This window comes from Dasypus novemcinctus, chromosome 23 (assembly GCF_030445035.2).
Source record: "Dasypus novemcinctus isolate mDasNov1 chromosome 23, mDasNov1.1.hap2, whole genome shotgun sequence".
NCBI classification, from domain to species: domain Eukaryota; kingdom Metazoa; phylum Chordata; class Mammalia; order Cingulata; family Dasypodidae; genus Dasypus; species Dasypus novemcinctus.
In genome coordinates, this window is record NC_080695.1 from 37,929,049 (window position 1) to 37,944,984 (window position 15,936).

General features: G+C 46.5%; 1 protein-coding gene across 2 annotated transcripts in view; it reads left to right on the forward strand.

Annotated features, from left to right (window-relative positions):
* Positions 1-13,946, forward strand: part of GGA2 (golgi associated, gamma adaptin ear containing, ARF binding protein 2) — a 47,605-nt gene extending 33,659 nt beyond the window's left edge. For both annotated transcript variants that reach the window (XM_004453793.5, XM_071211245.1), the window contains exons 14-17: positions 3,911-4,068; positions 11,372-11,541; positions 12,160-12,270; positions 12,837-13,946. In XM_004453793.5, coding sequence (XP_004453850.1) covers positions 3,911-4,068; positions 11,372-11,541; positions 12,160-12,270; positions 12,837-12,947 — 550 coding nt within the window. In that variant the 3' untranslated portion in view covers positions 12,948-13,946. The remainder of the gene's footprint in view (positions 1-3,910; positions 4,069-11,371; positions 11,542-12,159; positions 12,271-12,836) is intronic.
* The last annotated feature ends 1,990 nt before the right edge of the window (positions 13,947-15,936 follow it).

Here is a 15,936-nt window from a genome sequence, read left to right on the forward strand (position 1 = left end):
GAGGTCGTGGAGAAGGCGGAACTTGCCTGTGTTTTTCTTGTTAATGACGAAGATTGGCGAATTATAGGGACTGGTGGACGGCTCAATATGCCCTGCTTGTAGTTGCTCTTCGACGAGGGCAGAGAGAGCTTGTAGTTTGTGAGCTGGCAAGGGCCACTGCTCGACCCAGATGGGCTCCTCTGTGTCCCATTCCAGAGGGATAGGGTCAGGTTTTGCGATGGGAGCAGTGGCCCCTATAAGGAGGGGGGCAGCGCAGCTGAGAAGGCTTCTGTGGTGATTCGGGCTTTTAGCTGGCTGAGGACATCTCTCCCCCACAGGATGGTTTGGACTGAAGAGAGGACGAGTGGGCGAATTTGACCTTCGTGGCCTTCTCGGTCGCTCCAGCGCAGAGGCTGGGATGTTTTCCAGGAGGTAGCGGCTCCTGTGGCGCCGATGACTTGAGGGCCAGTCTCGAGGGGCCAGTGATTAAATGCAGCGACTTCAAAAGGAACGCAGGAGATCTCAGCACCAGAGTCTAGGAGTCCATCGAGCCATTGCCCATCGATCTTGAGCTCTAATGAGGGTTTTTGATGACGCGAGATAGGCATTGTCCACATTATGGTTTGGGAATTTTTCTGAGGGCCTCTTGAGGGTGGGGCTGAGGCCTGCCCTGCTGGGAGTTTAAAGGCTGCTGGAAACTTTGGGCGGCACGGCAGTCGCGGGCCCAGTGATATCCTTTCCCACAACGCGGACATGGCGTAGAAGGGCCCCTTGGTCGTCGCGACGGCGGGTCGGAGCGAGGTGCCGGGCCTGGCTGAGAGCACTTGCGGACAAAATGGCCGGGCTGGCCACATCAAAAGCAGACGGAAGTGGAGGTAGATGAAACAGCCATGGCAGATGCAAAGGCAGCGGTGAGCGTTTTGACTTGCGGGTCAACGTCACGGCAGGCAAGGACCCACTCATGCAGAGCCTTGTGACGTATAGGGAGGACTACAGCCCGGAATGGCGCAAGGCATCCGTCTATGATAAGCTCTTTGGCCAGCGCGAACTGGGCATCCTCGCTGGAGATCTTTCGTTGGCAAGCTTCCAGAACCCGGGCGACGAATGCTGGGAAGGTTTCATTGGGGTCTTGAAGCAATTGCGCGAGCTTGGTGGGCTGCTTGGTGGAAACTAGAGAGAACGATCGCTGGACGAGGACTTTTACCTGGTGCCAAAACCTGGGTCGATTTCGAGATAAGAACGAGGATCCGCGTAGTTATTGATTCCTGTGTATGCATCAGGCGGATCTTGGACGCCGGCTTGGGCATTCTCTATGACCTGCCGATCAACAGCCGCTTGGTAGTGAGCGCGCCATTCAATAAATTGGCCTGGCGTTAAAATGGCACGGGCCAAGGAAATCCAGTCATATGGGAGAACGAGCTGGGTTCCTAGCTCTTCAAAGAGCTGTTGCGCGTAAGGGCTGCTGATTCCATCCTCCTTCACAGCTTTGCGGAGGGTTTTAACTTCATCCGCTGTAAAGGGCAGCCAGGTTTGCGGCCGTTGCAGCGTAGGCTGCGGATTCAGCGGATACAGCTGGGGGGTTTGAGGAAGCGTGGCACTAGGGGCAGCGGTTTGCGCAGGTGGGGCGCTACCGCCGTATGGAGGCGGCTGAGGATAGGCGGAATGCAGCTGAAAAAATGGCGGCTTAGCGGCATCTATCCGGCAACAAAATGGCGGCGGGGCCTTTCCGGGTGTTGGACAAGATGGCGGAGCAGTTATATCCAGTGATGTATAAAATGGCGCGGGAGGCACTTCTGTTTTCGGTTGTGAACAAAATGGCGCAGGGGGCGCTTCCGGTTTAGCGGAAGATGGCGACCATCCAGCTTCCGGGGCAGAGCCGGATGTTGACCAGACAGGAAGAGGCGGGTAAAGGCAGGAAGAAGCGGCTTTGTTCCCGCCGGCGGGCTCCGGGCTTGATGAAGAAGAAGCCGGAAGTGCGCCATTTTGGGCATAGGTGGAGGAAGAAGGCGGAAGTTCGCCATTTTGGAGGCCTGAGTCGCCATTTTGGGGAACAGCAGGAACAGCCTCTGCGTGCCGCGGGGAGCTGGGGCGGGGGGGCTCACGCTCGAGGGCGGCCGCAAGTTGGTCAGACAGAGAGTCAGTGTCGGTGGACTCATTGGAATCACAGTCTAGAGGCCGCTTGGGAGAAGCCTCACAAATAGTCTCGGATGGGGCGCCAAGGAGACAGGCGCGAATGGCAACAAGAACAGGTAAGAGGCCCATTGGGAAAGAGCGTTTCTCATGCTCCATTGCGGAGGTGACTCGATCTATGAGTCGAGAGTATGTATCTGGGCTCCAGAGTTGGCAGGTGGCGAGCCACGGATTAAAAGGGAGCAAAAGGTCCCAGTATTTTTGGAGCTGCCGCAGGGAAATGCGGACTCCGTTGGTGTCGAGCAGGGCAGCGAGGGCCCTGACTTGGGGCGCCTGACGCGTTGATAGAGAGGCGCCCATGTTAAAATAGAGGCAGGGCGACGGCGAGGGGTCCCTACCTGGAGAAGAGGATGGGCCGTCCGATTCACAGCAGCAGCAGCAGCAGAGAGGGGCCGGGGGAGGAGCTGCCCCACGTTGGGCGCCACTGCAGTCACCATAATCCATTATCAAAACTTCCATCAACCAACAAATACTGTACCCATTAAGTTTTAACTCCAATTCCTACCCTTTCCCTATTCCTAGTAAGCTGCATTCAGTTTCTGACTCTCTGAACTTGACTAATTGATTATTTAATATTATTTAATATCAGTAAGAGCATATGTTCTTTGTCCTTTTTTGTATGGCTTATTTCACTCAACATGATGTCTTTAGGTTTCATCCATGTTGTTGCATGTATCAGAACTTCATTCCTTTTTATGGCTGTATAATGTTCCATTGGATGTATCTATCATTTTGCTTATCCATTCATCTGCTAAACACTTGGGTTGCTTCCATCTTTTGGCCATTGTGTTCCTCATTCCCCTTAACAGCTACATAATAATTCATGGTATGGATACATTTAATTTCCATCTTACAGATGTTTACATAGTTTGCAGTTTGCGCATACTTGGAATGTTTTTGTAGTGCAGATTCCTAAAAGTGGAGGTTCTTTAAGGTGTGAATATAAAAATATTTTCATGGATCCTGTCCAGTTGCCCTTGCAAGAGCAGCAGTTTACTTCCCCCAAACAGCCTGAGCATACCGGAGTCCCTGTAGTGACTCCAGGGCCTGTGGAAAATGGTGATGTGCTGGGAGGTCATTCCTCCTTGCTTCCACGGGGTGGTTCTTCTTGTTTTACTCACTTTACCCACTGGACAGGGCACCAATAATCCTTCTAATTTAGGTGGTTACTTCTCTGAACCTGAGTTTTCCAAAAATGTTTTCATTTTGTGTTTCTAATGGACAAAATTACGAAGTAAGAAGTGATCAGTGTAATGTCTATATCTTCTGCCCAGCTATGTCACTCTGGTGTGATCTAGATAACACTTGGGGAAACTTAACCTGAGTAACTTATCAGGCTACGTGACAACTACAATATGAATAACTAATAAAAATAACTGGGAAACGGATGTAGCTAAGTGGTTGAGTACCTGCTTCCCATGTACGAAGTCCTGGGTTCAATCCCAATACCTCCTTAAAAAAAAAGTTAAAAATAGCTCTAGTTTATTGGGTCGTTATGTGCAGACATTCTTAAGTGCTATCCACATGTTGTCTCCTTTAATTTGTATATATCCTTTTGAGGTAGATAAGTATCTTCCACATTTTACAGATAAAACTGAGGCAGAGAGAGGTTAGGTTACTTACCTGGAGTTATATACCTCTGTATTTTTTCTTCCTTACCTTGTTCTTCAGAAAACCTAATCACAGATTCCTTGAGTTCCCTAGAATTTTTGATACTCTTATATTTTTTGTTTCTTTGCAGGAATTATGTTCCCCAGAAAAGCATCCCCAAGGAGGTGCTGCCAGGTACGAAGTCCTCTCCAGGTTGGTCCTGGGAGGTTGGCCCATTGGCTGCTTCTCCATCTTCCCAGAATACACCTCTGGCTCAAGTGATGGTCCCCTTGGAGTCGGTTAAGCCCAGTAAGTACATCTTTACTCCTCTTTTCTTCCTATTAGAAGCTCAGCTTTATCCACTGAGATGGCTCCTAGATTTGGGAAGATGAGTGGCAGAGATTTTGCCTGGAAAGCAGAGGGAACAGGTGGTTTCAGGATCTCTTAGCTAATATTTTCCTTGAAGTCTTCTCTGTTTTGAGGTTGGTTCTGTGAAGGATATTGGCTGGCAAAACTTAATGCAGGGACTCAAGGCTGCTTAGGGCCATGCTGTTCGTTCATTTGTAGTTCAGAGAAGGGAATGTTCCATGTGACCTGAAATGACTGGGAAGAGGTGGAACTGGAAAGGAAGAGTTTGGCTGGTGAGCCTCTGTCTTCAGTGATGCTCATTAAAGCAGGATATTATCTCTATTTAGAGGAAGAGAAACTGAAGTTCCCGCTAAGTTATTTGGCCATCTCCCAGGCAGTGCACTGCTAAGCAACAGAGCAGAAAGCCCTGGGGCTTTGACTCCAGGGCCCAGGCTGCCCTCACTAGAGCACAGAGGCCCCGTGCCCCTCCACATGGGGAGGGGAAGGGAGATGAGGTTTCAGAGAACCCTGAAGCCAGGCAGAGGGATTCAGGCGTAAGCAGCAAGCAGTGGGAACCCTCTGCAAATTTACTTAAATTTGATTTCAAAAATAATGCATGTTCAAAGTAGAAATTTTTGAAGAGACAGACTAAAGCAGAAAATTCATTCATACCATCACCACCCAGAGATGGGACACTTCTGTTAATGCCCTAATGTGTTTTCTTCTTATCTTATCCATGTATATGTGTGTATATTCATGCACATACACACACATATATGTGTATACATATATACATATATGTATATAAGCAAAATTGGTACTATAGCATATACGGACTGTTTTGTTTTTAAGTTTTATTTTCAAATAATTTCAAAATAATAATAGGATAGTTGCAAAAATAATACAAACTCCATTCAGAGAGCTTCAGTATAGTTGCACTGTCTGATACCCAGATCCACCAATTTTAACATTTTAACATTTTGCCACCTTTATCATATCATTGTATTTATTTGTCACCTGTCATCTGTTTTCTGAACATTTAAGAGCAGGCTGCACATGTCATATTCCTTGAACATGTACATTTCCTATGAACAAGGATATTCATTTATCCTTGTGTGGTTATCAAGTTCAAGAAATTTAGCAATGATGAAAAGCTTGCATTCCATATTCCAGTTTTTCCTTATTATATATATTGGGCTTTTTTGAGCTTTTTTTTCCCCCTCCATTCTCAGATCCTGTTCAATGTCATGTATTGCATTTAATTATCATCTTTCATTTCTCACTTTCAAAAAAAAATTGTTAACATACTAGATAAATCTTCCAAAACCAACCCCTCCCAAGCATACCATTTAATAAGATTAATCAGATTTACAGTGTTGTCTTACCACCATCCATTGCTAGAAGTTTCCCTCACTCCAACAGAGACTCTGCACTCATTTTGCATCAACTCCACATTGTCCCTTCCCCCACCCCTCAAAACCTGTTCCCTACTTTGTGCCTCTGTGAGTTTTTATCATCCAGCTTAAATGTAACATCTTAAATCAATAACAGTCTTGTTTGGTTTGATACCAGCTTAACTTTAATAACATACATATACTCTGTTCCTGTACCCCTCTACCCGCCACCCTTATATAGTTGTCACAAATTAGATTTGCTATGATACATCATTACATTTTATGCGGTCGCCTTTTAGGTCCTGTAGGAAGTGAAAAACAGTTATAAACCAAAAATACAATAGTAGCTATATTTATATTTATCCATGTCATTATCTTTACCAGAGATCTTTATTTCTTCCTGTGGCTTTAGTCAGTTATCCAGTATCCTTTACATGTCTTTAGTTAAATTTGGGGAAGCTGTCAGCCATTATTTCTTTGAATATTCTCTCTGACCCTTTCTCACTTTGTTCTCTTTCTGAAATCCCACAGTGTGTATATTGGCACACTTGATGGTGTCCCACAGGTTCCTCAGCTCTGTTCACTTTCCTTCATTCTTTTTGCTCCTCAGACTGGATGAGTTCAATTGTCTTATCGTCAAATTCACTGGTTCGTTTTTCTGCCAGCTCCAGTCTGCTCTTGAACCCCTCTCGGGAATTGGGTCCATTTATACTTTCCATCTCTCTGTCAATACTCTCTGTGTTCATCTTTCATTTTCCTGATACCTTTAGTATTCTGTCCATGTTTTCTTCTAACTCTTTGAGCATATTTAGGACCATTTTTTAAAAGTCTTTGGCATATGGCAGTATGGATGAACCTTGAGGGCATGATACTGAGTGAAATAAACCAGATACAAAAGAGGAGGAAAAGTCTTTGTTTGCAATGTCCCAGGTCTGGTCCTCCTCATTCATGGTTTCTAAAACTTTAATCATCTCCTTTGCCTGAGCCATTGCCTCCTGATTTCTTCGGATGTTTTGCAATCTTTTGTTGAAACCCGAACATTTTGATATTTTAAGGTGTTAGTGGAGTTTAGGCTCTGAGGCATGTATTACTTAATTTAAGCTTGGGTCCAGCTAGTATTACTGCAGAGCTTTCCTTGAATGCCAGGCACTAACAACAAAAAGATGGAAAAAAAGAAAATACCCATCCCAGTCTTTGCAAATTGACCTAAGAGTGCTCTCCTTCAGGGCTTATCTAGACAATACATTTAGAGACTAGCTCCAGGCCAAAGTATAGGGGCCTCCCTGATCCTTTCTGGGCATTTGTCTTGGGAGTGTGCATGTGGCTATAAGATTTCCCTCCATTTGTGTGATTCCAAATGTCCCCTTTCCCTTACAAAATGGTTTCCTCATGGTCCCAGGCACTGCACTATATACTTATAACCAGAAATCCCTTTCCCGAGGCAGCCACCTGACTGCTCCCCAACAGTGTCCTGCAGGAGACCTCAGTGAGCCACCTTCTACATACAGGGCACGTTCTGGAATGGCAAGTCCCTCAGGCAGTAACCAGATCGACTGGACTGGACACTCATTCCTAGTATGTGCATGAGCGTTTTCTGCTCCCCCTGGAATGGGAACAGGGAGCTGCACTGGGGGCCTAGGTCAGCTCCATTCCAGGCCAATGAGGGCACGGGAAAGACGCCAGCCAGGGTGCCAGGAGGTTCTATTGCTTTTAAGTGATGTTTTTCTTGATTCAAAGCTTTCCCTATTCCAGTTCTTTTAACTATTTTTTGGAGCCTTGGTAAAGATATTTCTGCTAGTTCTTGCAAGTTGTTCAAAGCTTCTTTGGAGGGATGGACCCCTGAAGCTTCTCATGCCACCATCTTGGTTGGGGCAGGGCCCTCAAACTTGACTTCTAATGTATCCATGTATTACACCATTCAGTAGAGGTACCAGATTAACTTATTCAGCCTCTTTATGAAGGATTAGTTTCTAGTGATTTGCTATAAAATCAAAACTACAATGAGATACCACTTCATACCCACTAGAATTGCCATTATTAAAAAGACAAAATAAGTGGTGGCAAGAATGTAGAGAAATAGGGACCCTCATGCATGTTGGTGGAAATGTAAAAGAGTGCAGCTGCAAAACAGTTTGGCAGTTCTTTGGAAAGTCAAACACAGAACTGTAGTATGACCCAGCAATCCCACTTCTAAGTATATACCCAAAACTGTTGAAAGCAGGGACTAGGTTAGATACTTTTACAGTAATGTTCATAGCAGGGTTACTCACCTACAGATGAATGGGTATAAAACATATGGTATCCACATGCAATGAAAGATTGCTCAGTCGTAAAGGGGGATGAAGTGCTGGTACATGCTATGATGTGCATGAACTTTGAAGACATCATGTTGAAGGAAATATGTGATACAGTAGAACAAATATTGTATAATCTCAATGGTATGAAATAACTAGAATTGGAAAGTGGACTTGGCCCAATGGATAGGGCTTCCACCTACCACATGGAAGGTCCGCAGTTCAAACCCTGGGCCTCCTTGATCCATGTGGAGCTGGCCCATGCGCAATGCTAATGCGCACAAGGAGTGCCGTGCCATGCAGAGGTGTCTCCTGCGTAGGGGAGCCCCATGCGCAAGGAGTGCGCCCCATAAGGAGAGCCGCCCAGCACGAAAGAAGTGCAGTCTGCCCAGGAATGGTGCCGCACACATGGGAGCCAACACAACAAGATGACGCAACAAAAAGAAACACAGATTCCTGGTGCCGCTGATGAGGATAGAAGCAGTCACCGAAGAATATACCGCGAATGGACAGAGAGCAGACAACTGTGGGGGGAGGGCGTGTGAAGGGGAGAGAAATAAATTAAAAAATAAATCTTTAAAACAAAACAAAACAAAACTAGAATAAGCAAGGGCATAGTGACAGAAAGTGGATTAAAGGTTACCAGGGTCAGAGGAAATGGGGAGTTAATTCCTAATGGGTACAGAGTTTCTCTTTGGGGTAGTGGATGAGTTTTGGTCATGGATGATGGTCATGATAGCACAGCATTGTGAATATAATTGATACCACTGACACGTATGCCTAAAAGTGGTTGAAATGGGAAATTTTATGTCTTACTGCAATAAATAACAAAAGCCAGTATGTAGTGAACATCTTTGGGCACCCATTTTCCCTTTTACACTTGTCTGATTATTTCATTAGAATAATTTAGAAGTGAAAATGCTGGCTGTAGACGTTGAAAATTTTGATCTGTATTACCAAGTGGCCTCCAGAAAGGTTGTCTTTTTTTTTTTTTTTTTTAAGATTTATTTTTATTTATTTCTCTCCCCTTCCTGGCCCCCCCCCCCCAGTTGTCTGTTCTCTGTGTCCATTTGCTGCGTGTTGTTTTTGTCTGCTTCTGTTGTTGTCAGCGGCACGGGAATCTGTGTTTCTTTTTGTTGCATCATCTTGCTGTGTCAGCTCTCCGTGTGTACGGTGCCATTCCTGGGCAGGCTGCACTTTCGCGCTGGGCAGCTCTCCTCACAGGGTGCACTCCTTTCGCATGTGGCTCCCCTACGCGGGAGACACCCCTGCTTGGCACGGCACTCCTTGCGCGCATCAGCACTGCACGTGGGCCAGCTCCACACAGGTCAAGGAGGCCCTGGGTTTGAACCACGGACCTCCCATGTGGTAGGCAGATGCCCTATCCTTTGGGCCAAGTCCACTTCCCGAAAGCTTGTCTTTTTATCCATACCCTTATTAGCATGGGGTATTTTCAATATTTTAAATCTTTGACAATTTGATAGTTAAATATGTTCGTAATTTCGATTTTGATTGTAAGTAATGTTTGGAATGAGATAAAGGATATTCATTCAATTTTTTCCCCCAGATGGTTATATTTACTGAATCAGCCACTGATTTTAAAATATGGTCTTATGTTAAATTTTCATATATACATGAATTGATTTCTGAATGCTCTGTTTTATGCTGAATTGCTTGACTTGTAATTTTTTTTTTCCTAAAGATTTATTTATTTATTATCTCTCTCCCCTTCCCCCTCCTCGCCCCAGTTGCCTGTTCTCTGTGTCTTTTCGCTGCGTGTTCTTCTTCGTCCGCTTCTGTTCTTGTCAGCGGCACGGGAATCTGTGTTTCTTTTTTTTTTTTTTTTTTTTTTTAAAGATTTATTTTTTTATTTATTTAATTCCCCTCCCCTCCCCCGGTTTTTCTGTGTCTTTTTGCTGCGTCTTGTTTCTTGTTTCTTTGTCCGCTTCTGTTGTCGTCAGCGGCACGGGAAGTGTGGGCGGCGCCATTCCTGGGCAGGCTGCTCCCTCCTTCACGCTGGGCGGCTCTCCTTATGGGTGCACTCCTTGCGCGTGGGGCTCCCCTACGCGGGGGACACCCTGCGTGGCGCGGCACTCCTTGCGCGCATCAGCACTGCGCATGGGCCAGCTCCACACGGGTCAAGGAGGCCCGGGGCTTGAACCGCGGGCCTCCCATGTGGTAGACGGACGCCCTAACCACTGGGCCAAAGTCCGTTTCCCATGTGTTTCTTTTTGTTGTGTCAGCTCTCCGTGTGCGCGGTGCCGTTCTTAGGCAGGCTGCACTTTCTTTCGCGCTGGGCGGCTCTCCTTACGGGGCACACTCCTTGCATGTGGGGCTCCCCTACGCGGGAACACCCCTGCGTGGCAGGGCACTCCTTGCGTGCATCAGCACTGCGCATGGGCCAGCTCCACACGGGTCATGGAGGCCCGGGGTTTGAACCACGGACCTCCATGTGGTAGACGGATGCCCTAACCACTGGGCCAAGTCCGCTTCCTTGACTTGTAATTTCATACTGAGTATCTGCTTAATGCAAATAGACCTAGCCCTCTTTATCTTTATATTTTAAAAAAGATCTTGTTTAGTGTCATGCATTTTCTTCTTCAAAGTAACTTTAGAATCTGTATGTTTAAACAATGTGTTAGGGTTTTTAATGGAATTTCAGTAAACCTATTAATTTGTGGAGGTTTGCTGTCTTAACAGTTTTATAAAATTAAGTTGTAAATATATGCTTTTGTGTGTGTGGCTATGCAAAAGAGATCCAGAAGGAAATAGGTCAAAATTTTAGAATTGCTTATTTCTGTGTAGAATTAAAGATGGTTTTATTTCATTCTTTGACTTTCAGTAGTTTCTACAATGTTGAGGCTTTTTTTTTTTTAAGATTTATTATTTATTTATTTCTCTCCCCTTTCCCTCCTACGCATTGTCTGCTCTGTGTCCATTTGCTGTGTGTTCTTCTGTGTCTGCTTGCATTCTTATAAGCAGCACTGGAAATCTGTGTCTCTTTTTGTTGCAACATCTTGCTACATCAGCTCTCTGTGTATGTGGTGCCATTCCTGGGCAGGCTGCGCTTTAGTCGTGTGGGGTGGCTCCTTATGGGGTGCACTCCTTGCACATGGGGCTCCCCTATGCGGGGGGCTCCCCTACGCGGGGGACACCCCTGTGTGGCAGGGCACCCCTTGCGTGCATAAGCACTGCGCATGGGCCAGCTTACCACACGGGTCAAGGAAGCCCAGGGTTTGAACCCTGGACCTCCCATGTTGAGCCAGATCTGCTTCCCAGGCATTATTTTAATCATAACATTTCCCTGAAATAAATATGTGTTTTTTTCATAGAGCCATTTGGTCATGTGCGAAGGCTGGTTGGATGGTAGGAGAGGTCAGGTTGGATAATGATAGGAGTCCAGCTAGAAGTAATGAGGACTGGGTTGTGGTGGCAGCAGCCAGGCAGAGGAGTCCAGTCCAAGCCCTGTCCTGAGTGGAGAAGCAGCAGGGTTCGGTCATAATGTGCACATCTTGTTCCAGTTGGTTGTTGGAGTCTATAGTGGTGCTAACTTCTGCTCTGCCCTCTCTCCACCAGGCAACCTACCTCCTATTATCGTGTATGACCGGAATGGATTCAGAATTCTGCTCCACTTCTCCCAGACCGCGGCCCCAGGGCACCCCGAGGTGCAGGTGCTGCTGCTGACTATGATGAGCACCGCCCCCCAGCCTGTTTGGGACATCATGTTTCAAGTGGCTGTGCCAAAGGTGAGCCACCTGCTCGCCAGCTCCTCAGAATTTTTTGGTACTGGCTTTCAATTTGGGGTACCAGGTGCTTTGCAGGAACTCTGTTGGATACTTGGTCCACCCCTCTGTGAGGGTAGCAGGCCCCACTGATGAACAGCCATACCAGAGCCACAAGAAGTGGGGAAAGGGGCAGGTCCTGAAAGGTAAAGATTCAGGACAAAAGTAAAGATACACTTTCTTGAGGCTACTTGTGGGGCAAATTCTATTATTATCTCCACTTTATAATTTATGAGTTCAAGATGCAGAGAGGTTGAATGTTTTGCTCAGAGTCACACAGCTAGTAAGGAGCAGAGTTAGAGTTCACCTCACCTGGTGCTCTCTATGCTGACTCTCAGATGCCAACCACTGCCACATGACTTCAGATACGCTCTTTGTGTGGAAGGAAAGGTCTTTGGGTCCTTTCCTCAACTAGTGAGAGCCATCTGCTCCCATCGGTACCTTGGGATACCATGTCTCCTGAGAAACCTGTCTGCTTCTGGAAGGGTGGTGTGGAAGTCTGGCTCCCGTCTCCCTCCTCTCCCTTAGGGAGTCTGTGGTTTGTTAGGAATGCGTTATATGTTGGGTTTTTCTCCCTGATAGTCCATGAGAGTGAAGCTGCAGCCAGCATCCAGCTCCAGGCTCCCTGCTTTCAATCCTTTGACGTCTCCAGCTGTGATCTCTCAGATGTTGCTGCTTGATAATCCACACAAAGTATGTTCTCATTTCTTAGCTTTAATAGCAGGGAAGTTGAGGCTGTGCCCCTGACCTCTAGGGGGTGGGGGGTAAACTTGAAGGTGGAGAGAGGCATATTGAGTCCTAGTTCCAAAGTCTACAGTTTAGTTGGGGTGGGGGGTGGGGAAGGGGGCAGAATGTCCGTTGCTAAGTCTGTTTTCCTTTGCAGCTTATTGAAAGATCTGTGACAGGTGGTCACAGCTAGAAACCAAGGGAGAGACATAAGGGCTCTCCCTACTGTGATGGAGTCCCCTAAAAGGGGGAGGCCTTTCTGTCTTCCTTGACTGATCTCTCGGATTTGCAGGCCATTTCAGGACTGAACAATGTGGGAGGGGCCCAGGATGTATGTCTGGCTGCCCTTGTGTTTATAATGCCAAGGGGTAAGGCCAGGGTCTTCCATGTTGGATGAATGCTTGAAGGCCTTGTTTGGGTGGGAGTTAGCATGTGCTTACTGTTCCTTGGCAGCTGCTGGGTGGCTGATGGTTTCCTCTGGGCTGGTCTTTGTGTTGCTGCCTACTAATTTATCCCCTTATGTCCTCATCTAGGAACCCATCCGATTGCGGTATAAGCTGACATTCAACCAGGGTGGACAGCCTTTCAGCGAAGTAGGAGAAGTAAAGGACTTTCCAGACCTGGCTGTCTTGGGTGCAGCCTAACATTTCACAAATGAACCCTATGGACCCTGCCATTCATGCTTAGGCCAGTGTTACTTCTGCTGTCTAGACAGAACTGATCGTGGTGATTTAATGCAGACTGCCAAGAGTTCTGTCCTGTCATCAGACCCTGGATGCCAACCTCCGACTTATTCTGCAGATACTCATGTGTGTGCTTATGTGTTGGGGGGTGGGAGGATACCGGTAGACAATGGAGAACAGATGGGGCTTGGGATGTGGGCAGTACTGGAAATACGGAAGCATTTCTGCTGAGCATATCTGTTTCTGCATGTTGGTGGACACTGATGTCCCTGCCTCAGGTTTGAGGTTTTATAAGCCAAAGGTTTTTGTGTTTTTTTCCATGTATTATCTTTTCATTCATCCACTCTGTGCCTTGTCAGCATTTGAAAGTCTTGGTTGCTGCTTTTCTCAGGGACCTTGAAAGGGACCGGGTTGGTCTTGGGGCAGAGAGTATTTCCTGGCACCCTCTTTTCCAAGAAAGACCTTGTCTCCATTTCCATTCGAGAAGGCTACCTCCATGCGTTGGGGAAGAACTTCTAAATGGAATGCTTGTTGCACTGTTCCAGACGAGGGGCTGCCTCTAGACCAGAGGACCACACTCGGCGGGTCAGTCATGTCCTTCACCACTGTGCCTTAGACCCGCCCTCAGAGGGACCCTCTCGGGCAGAGGGGAAAGCAGATCTGAGGCACTACTCAGGCCTCAGGTTCCGTGGACTGGACAGTCTGTCTGGGCCCTCACTCAGGACCCTCATCTTCATCTTCATTCTCTTTCTCCTCGAGTGTTTGTTCACAGCTCTATGATTGTTAATACCATGCTAGTCACTGTAAATCATAGCTGACAGGTTGGCCTTGCCTGTTGTTGATTTCACAATCCCAGATGGAAAACTGTGATGCACATAGATGCAGAAAGAGCTTAGCAACGATTTTAAGTGTGACTGCTAATGTAGAAAGTCATTGAATAAATACCATGTAGCAAATATACTTTGTGTGGAGTATTGAGTAAATAGGAAACGCAAAGCCAATTGCATTTAGAGAAGACTGGCCTGAAGGGAGCTTCCATTTAGTGAGGAGGTAAGAAGTGCTTCTGTGGAGAAGCCCCAGTGATCTGAAGAAAGCAGAGAGGAGAGGTGGATGTTACTGTTACATTTTTGGTCTGAAGGGGAAATTCAGGTTTAAATAATCAACCAGTATTTAGTGAGCACATACTATGTGCTGGGCACTCTGAAATGCATGTTTAATGCATCCTGCTGGCCTGAACAGTGGGAAAAGGAATGTGAGCTAGGCTGGGATGGCCTGGTGAAGGGCACGGAAGTCTGAGCAACCAACCTGACTCTGAATTCTACCTTGGAGACCGTGTGCCTCTGTTTGGGGCTAGTCATCATGAGATCTTGTACTTGATCGCTTGATCTTTCAGTATCTATTGAGAGTTGGAAGCCAGCCAACACTGATTAGGGTTGGGAGCTGTAAAAGATGATCACAGTCTGCCCTTCTTTTTTTAAGCAAATATGAAAACTTATAAAATAAATGATGGGGTGACTGCTTCCTTTGGCATAATCTACCCAGGGTTAAGTTTTTTATTGTGGTAACATAGCTAACATAAAATTTCCAATTTAAGCCGCTTTTAAGTATACAATCCAGTGGTGTTAATCATACTCACAGTGTTGGGCTACCATCACCACCATCATTATTAGAACTTTTCCATCACCCCAAACAGTAACCCTGTGTTCAGTGAGCATTAACTACCCAGCATAAACTTTATTCTAAAATTAGTTTATCACGTTCAAGTGTTCTATGTAGCTTTTTGAGGCTCTATGGCTATTAAATAATATCTTTAAGATACTCATCGTCTGATGACAGTGTCTGCCCATAAAAAACTTAAATCAGAATGGGTGAATGAGACTTAGAAATGGTCTATGGGAAACAGACTTTGGCCCAGTGGTTAGGGCGTCCATCTACCATATGGGAGGTCCGCGGTTCAAACCCCGGGCCTCCTTGACCCGTGTGGAGCTGGCCATGCGCAGTGCTGATCCGCGCAAGGAGTGCCGTGCCACGCAAGGGTGTCCCCCGCGTAGGGGAGCCCCATGTGCAAGGAGTGCGCCCCGTAAGGAGAGCCGCCCAGCGTGAAAAGAAAAGAGCAGCCTGCCCAGGAATGGCGCCGCCCACACTTCCCGTGCCGCTAACGACAACAGAAGCGGACAAAGAAACAAGACGCAGCAAATAGACACCAAGAACAGACAACCAGGGGAGGGTGGGGAATTAAATAAATAATAATAAAAAATAAATAAAAAAATAAAAAAATAAAGGTTCTTTAAAAAAAAAAAAAAGAAATGGTCTAAAGGTGAACTCGTGTTTGCCTGAACACTTCTGACTTCTAGGGACCCCAGTGGCATCCTGGGATGTGGTGTGGGAAGAAGGGAGAGGGAGGGAGGGTGTCCTAAAAATGGCCCTGATTTGTTATCAGTGCCTTCTAATTGCCAAGTCGGGTGACTACTTAGGTACCAGCCCTCGTCCTCTCAGTGAACAAGTGGTTATTGATCAGCTACCACTAACCAGGCACTGTTGTAGGCTCTGGGCTTTGGCAATGATGAGTGTTTTCCTCCACCCTGAACTCTTCCAGGATCCTGCTTGCCCCATCTCTTGACCTACCTCTGTGACTGCTCCTCTTTGTCCACTAAATAAAGTAGTTTACCAGGATTTAGTTCTTAGGACTTTACTGTCTCCATACTGACACCTGGGCATTCCAGCCTTCCTGTGGTTTTGGGTGTCTCCCACAACCATGAGATGGGTCCTAGACTTGTCATGTTTCCACCTTCTCACTGATACCAGATGCAAATCTCACACTGCCAGGAGATATCTCTGTCTGGAAGTTCCACTGTACTTCAAATTCTTAAATGCTTAGAATGGAAACCAACCTTCCTACCGTATTTCTTCCCTATCTGGTCTTTTGTTTGAAAGCACCTATCTAGAGTCC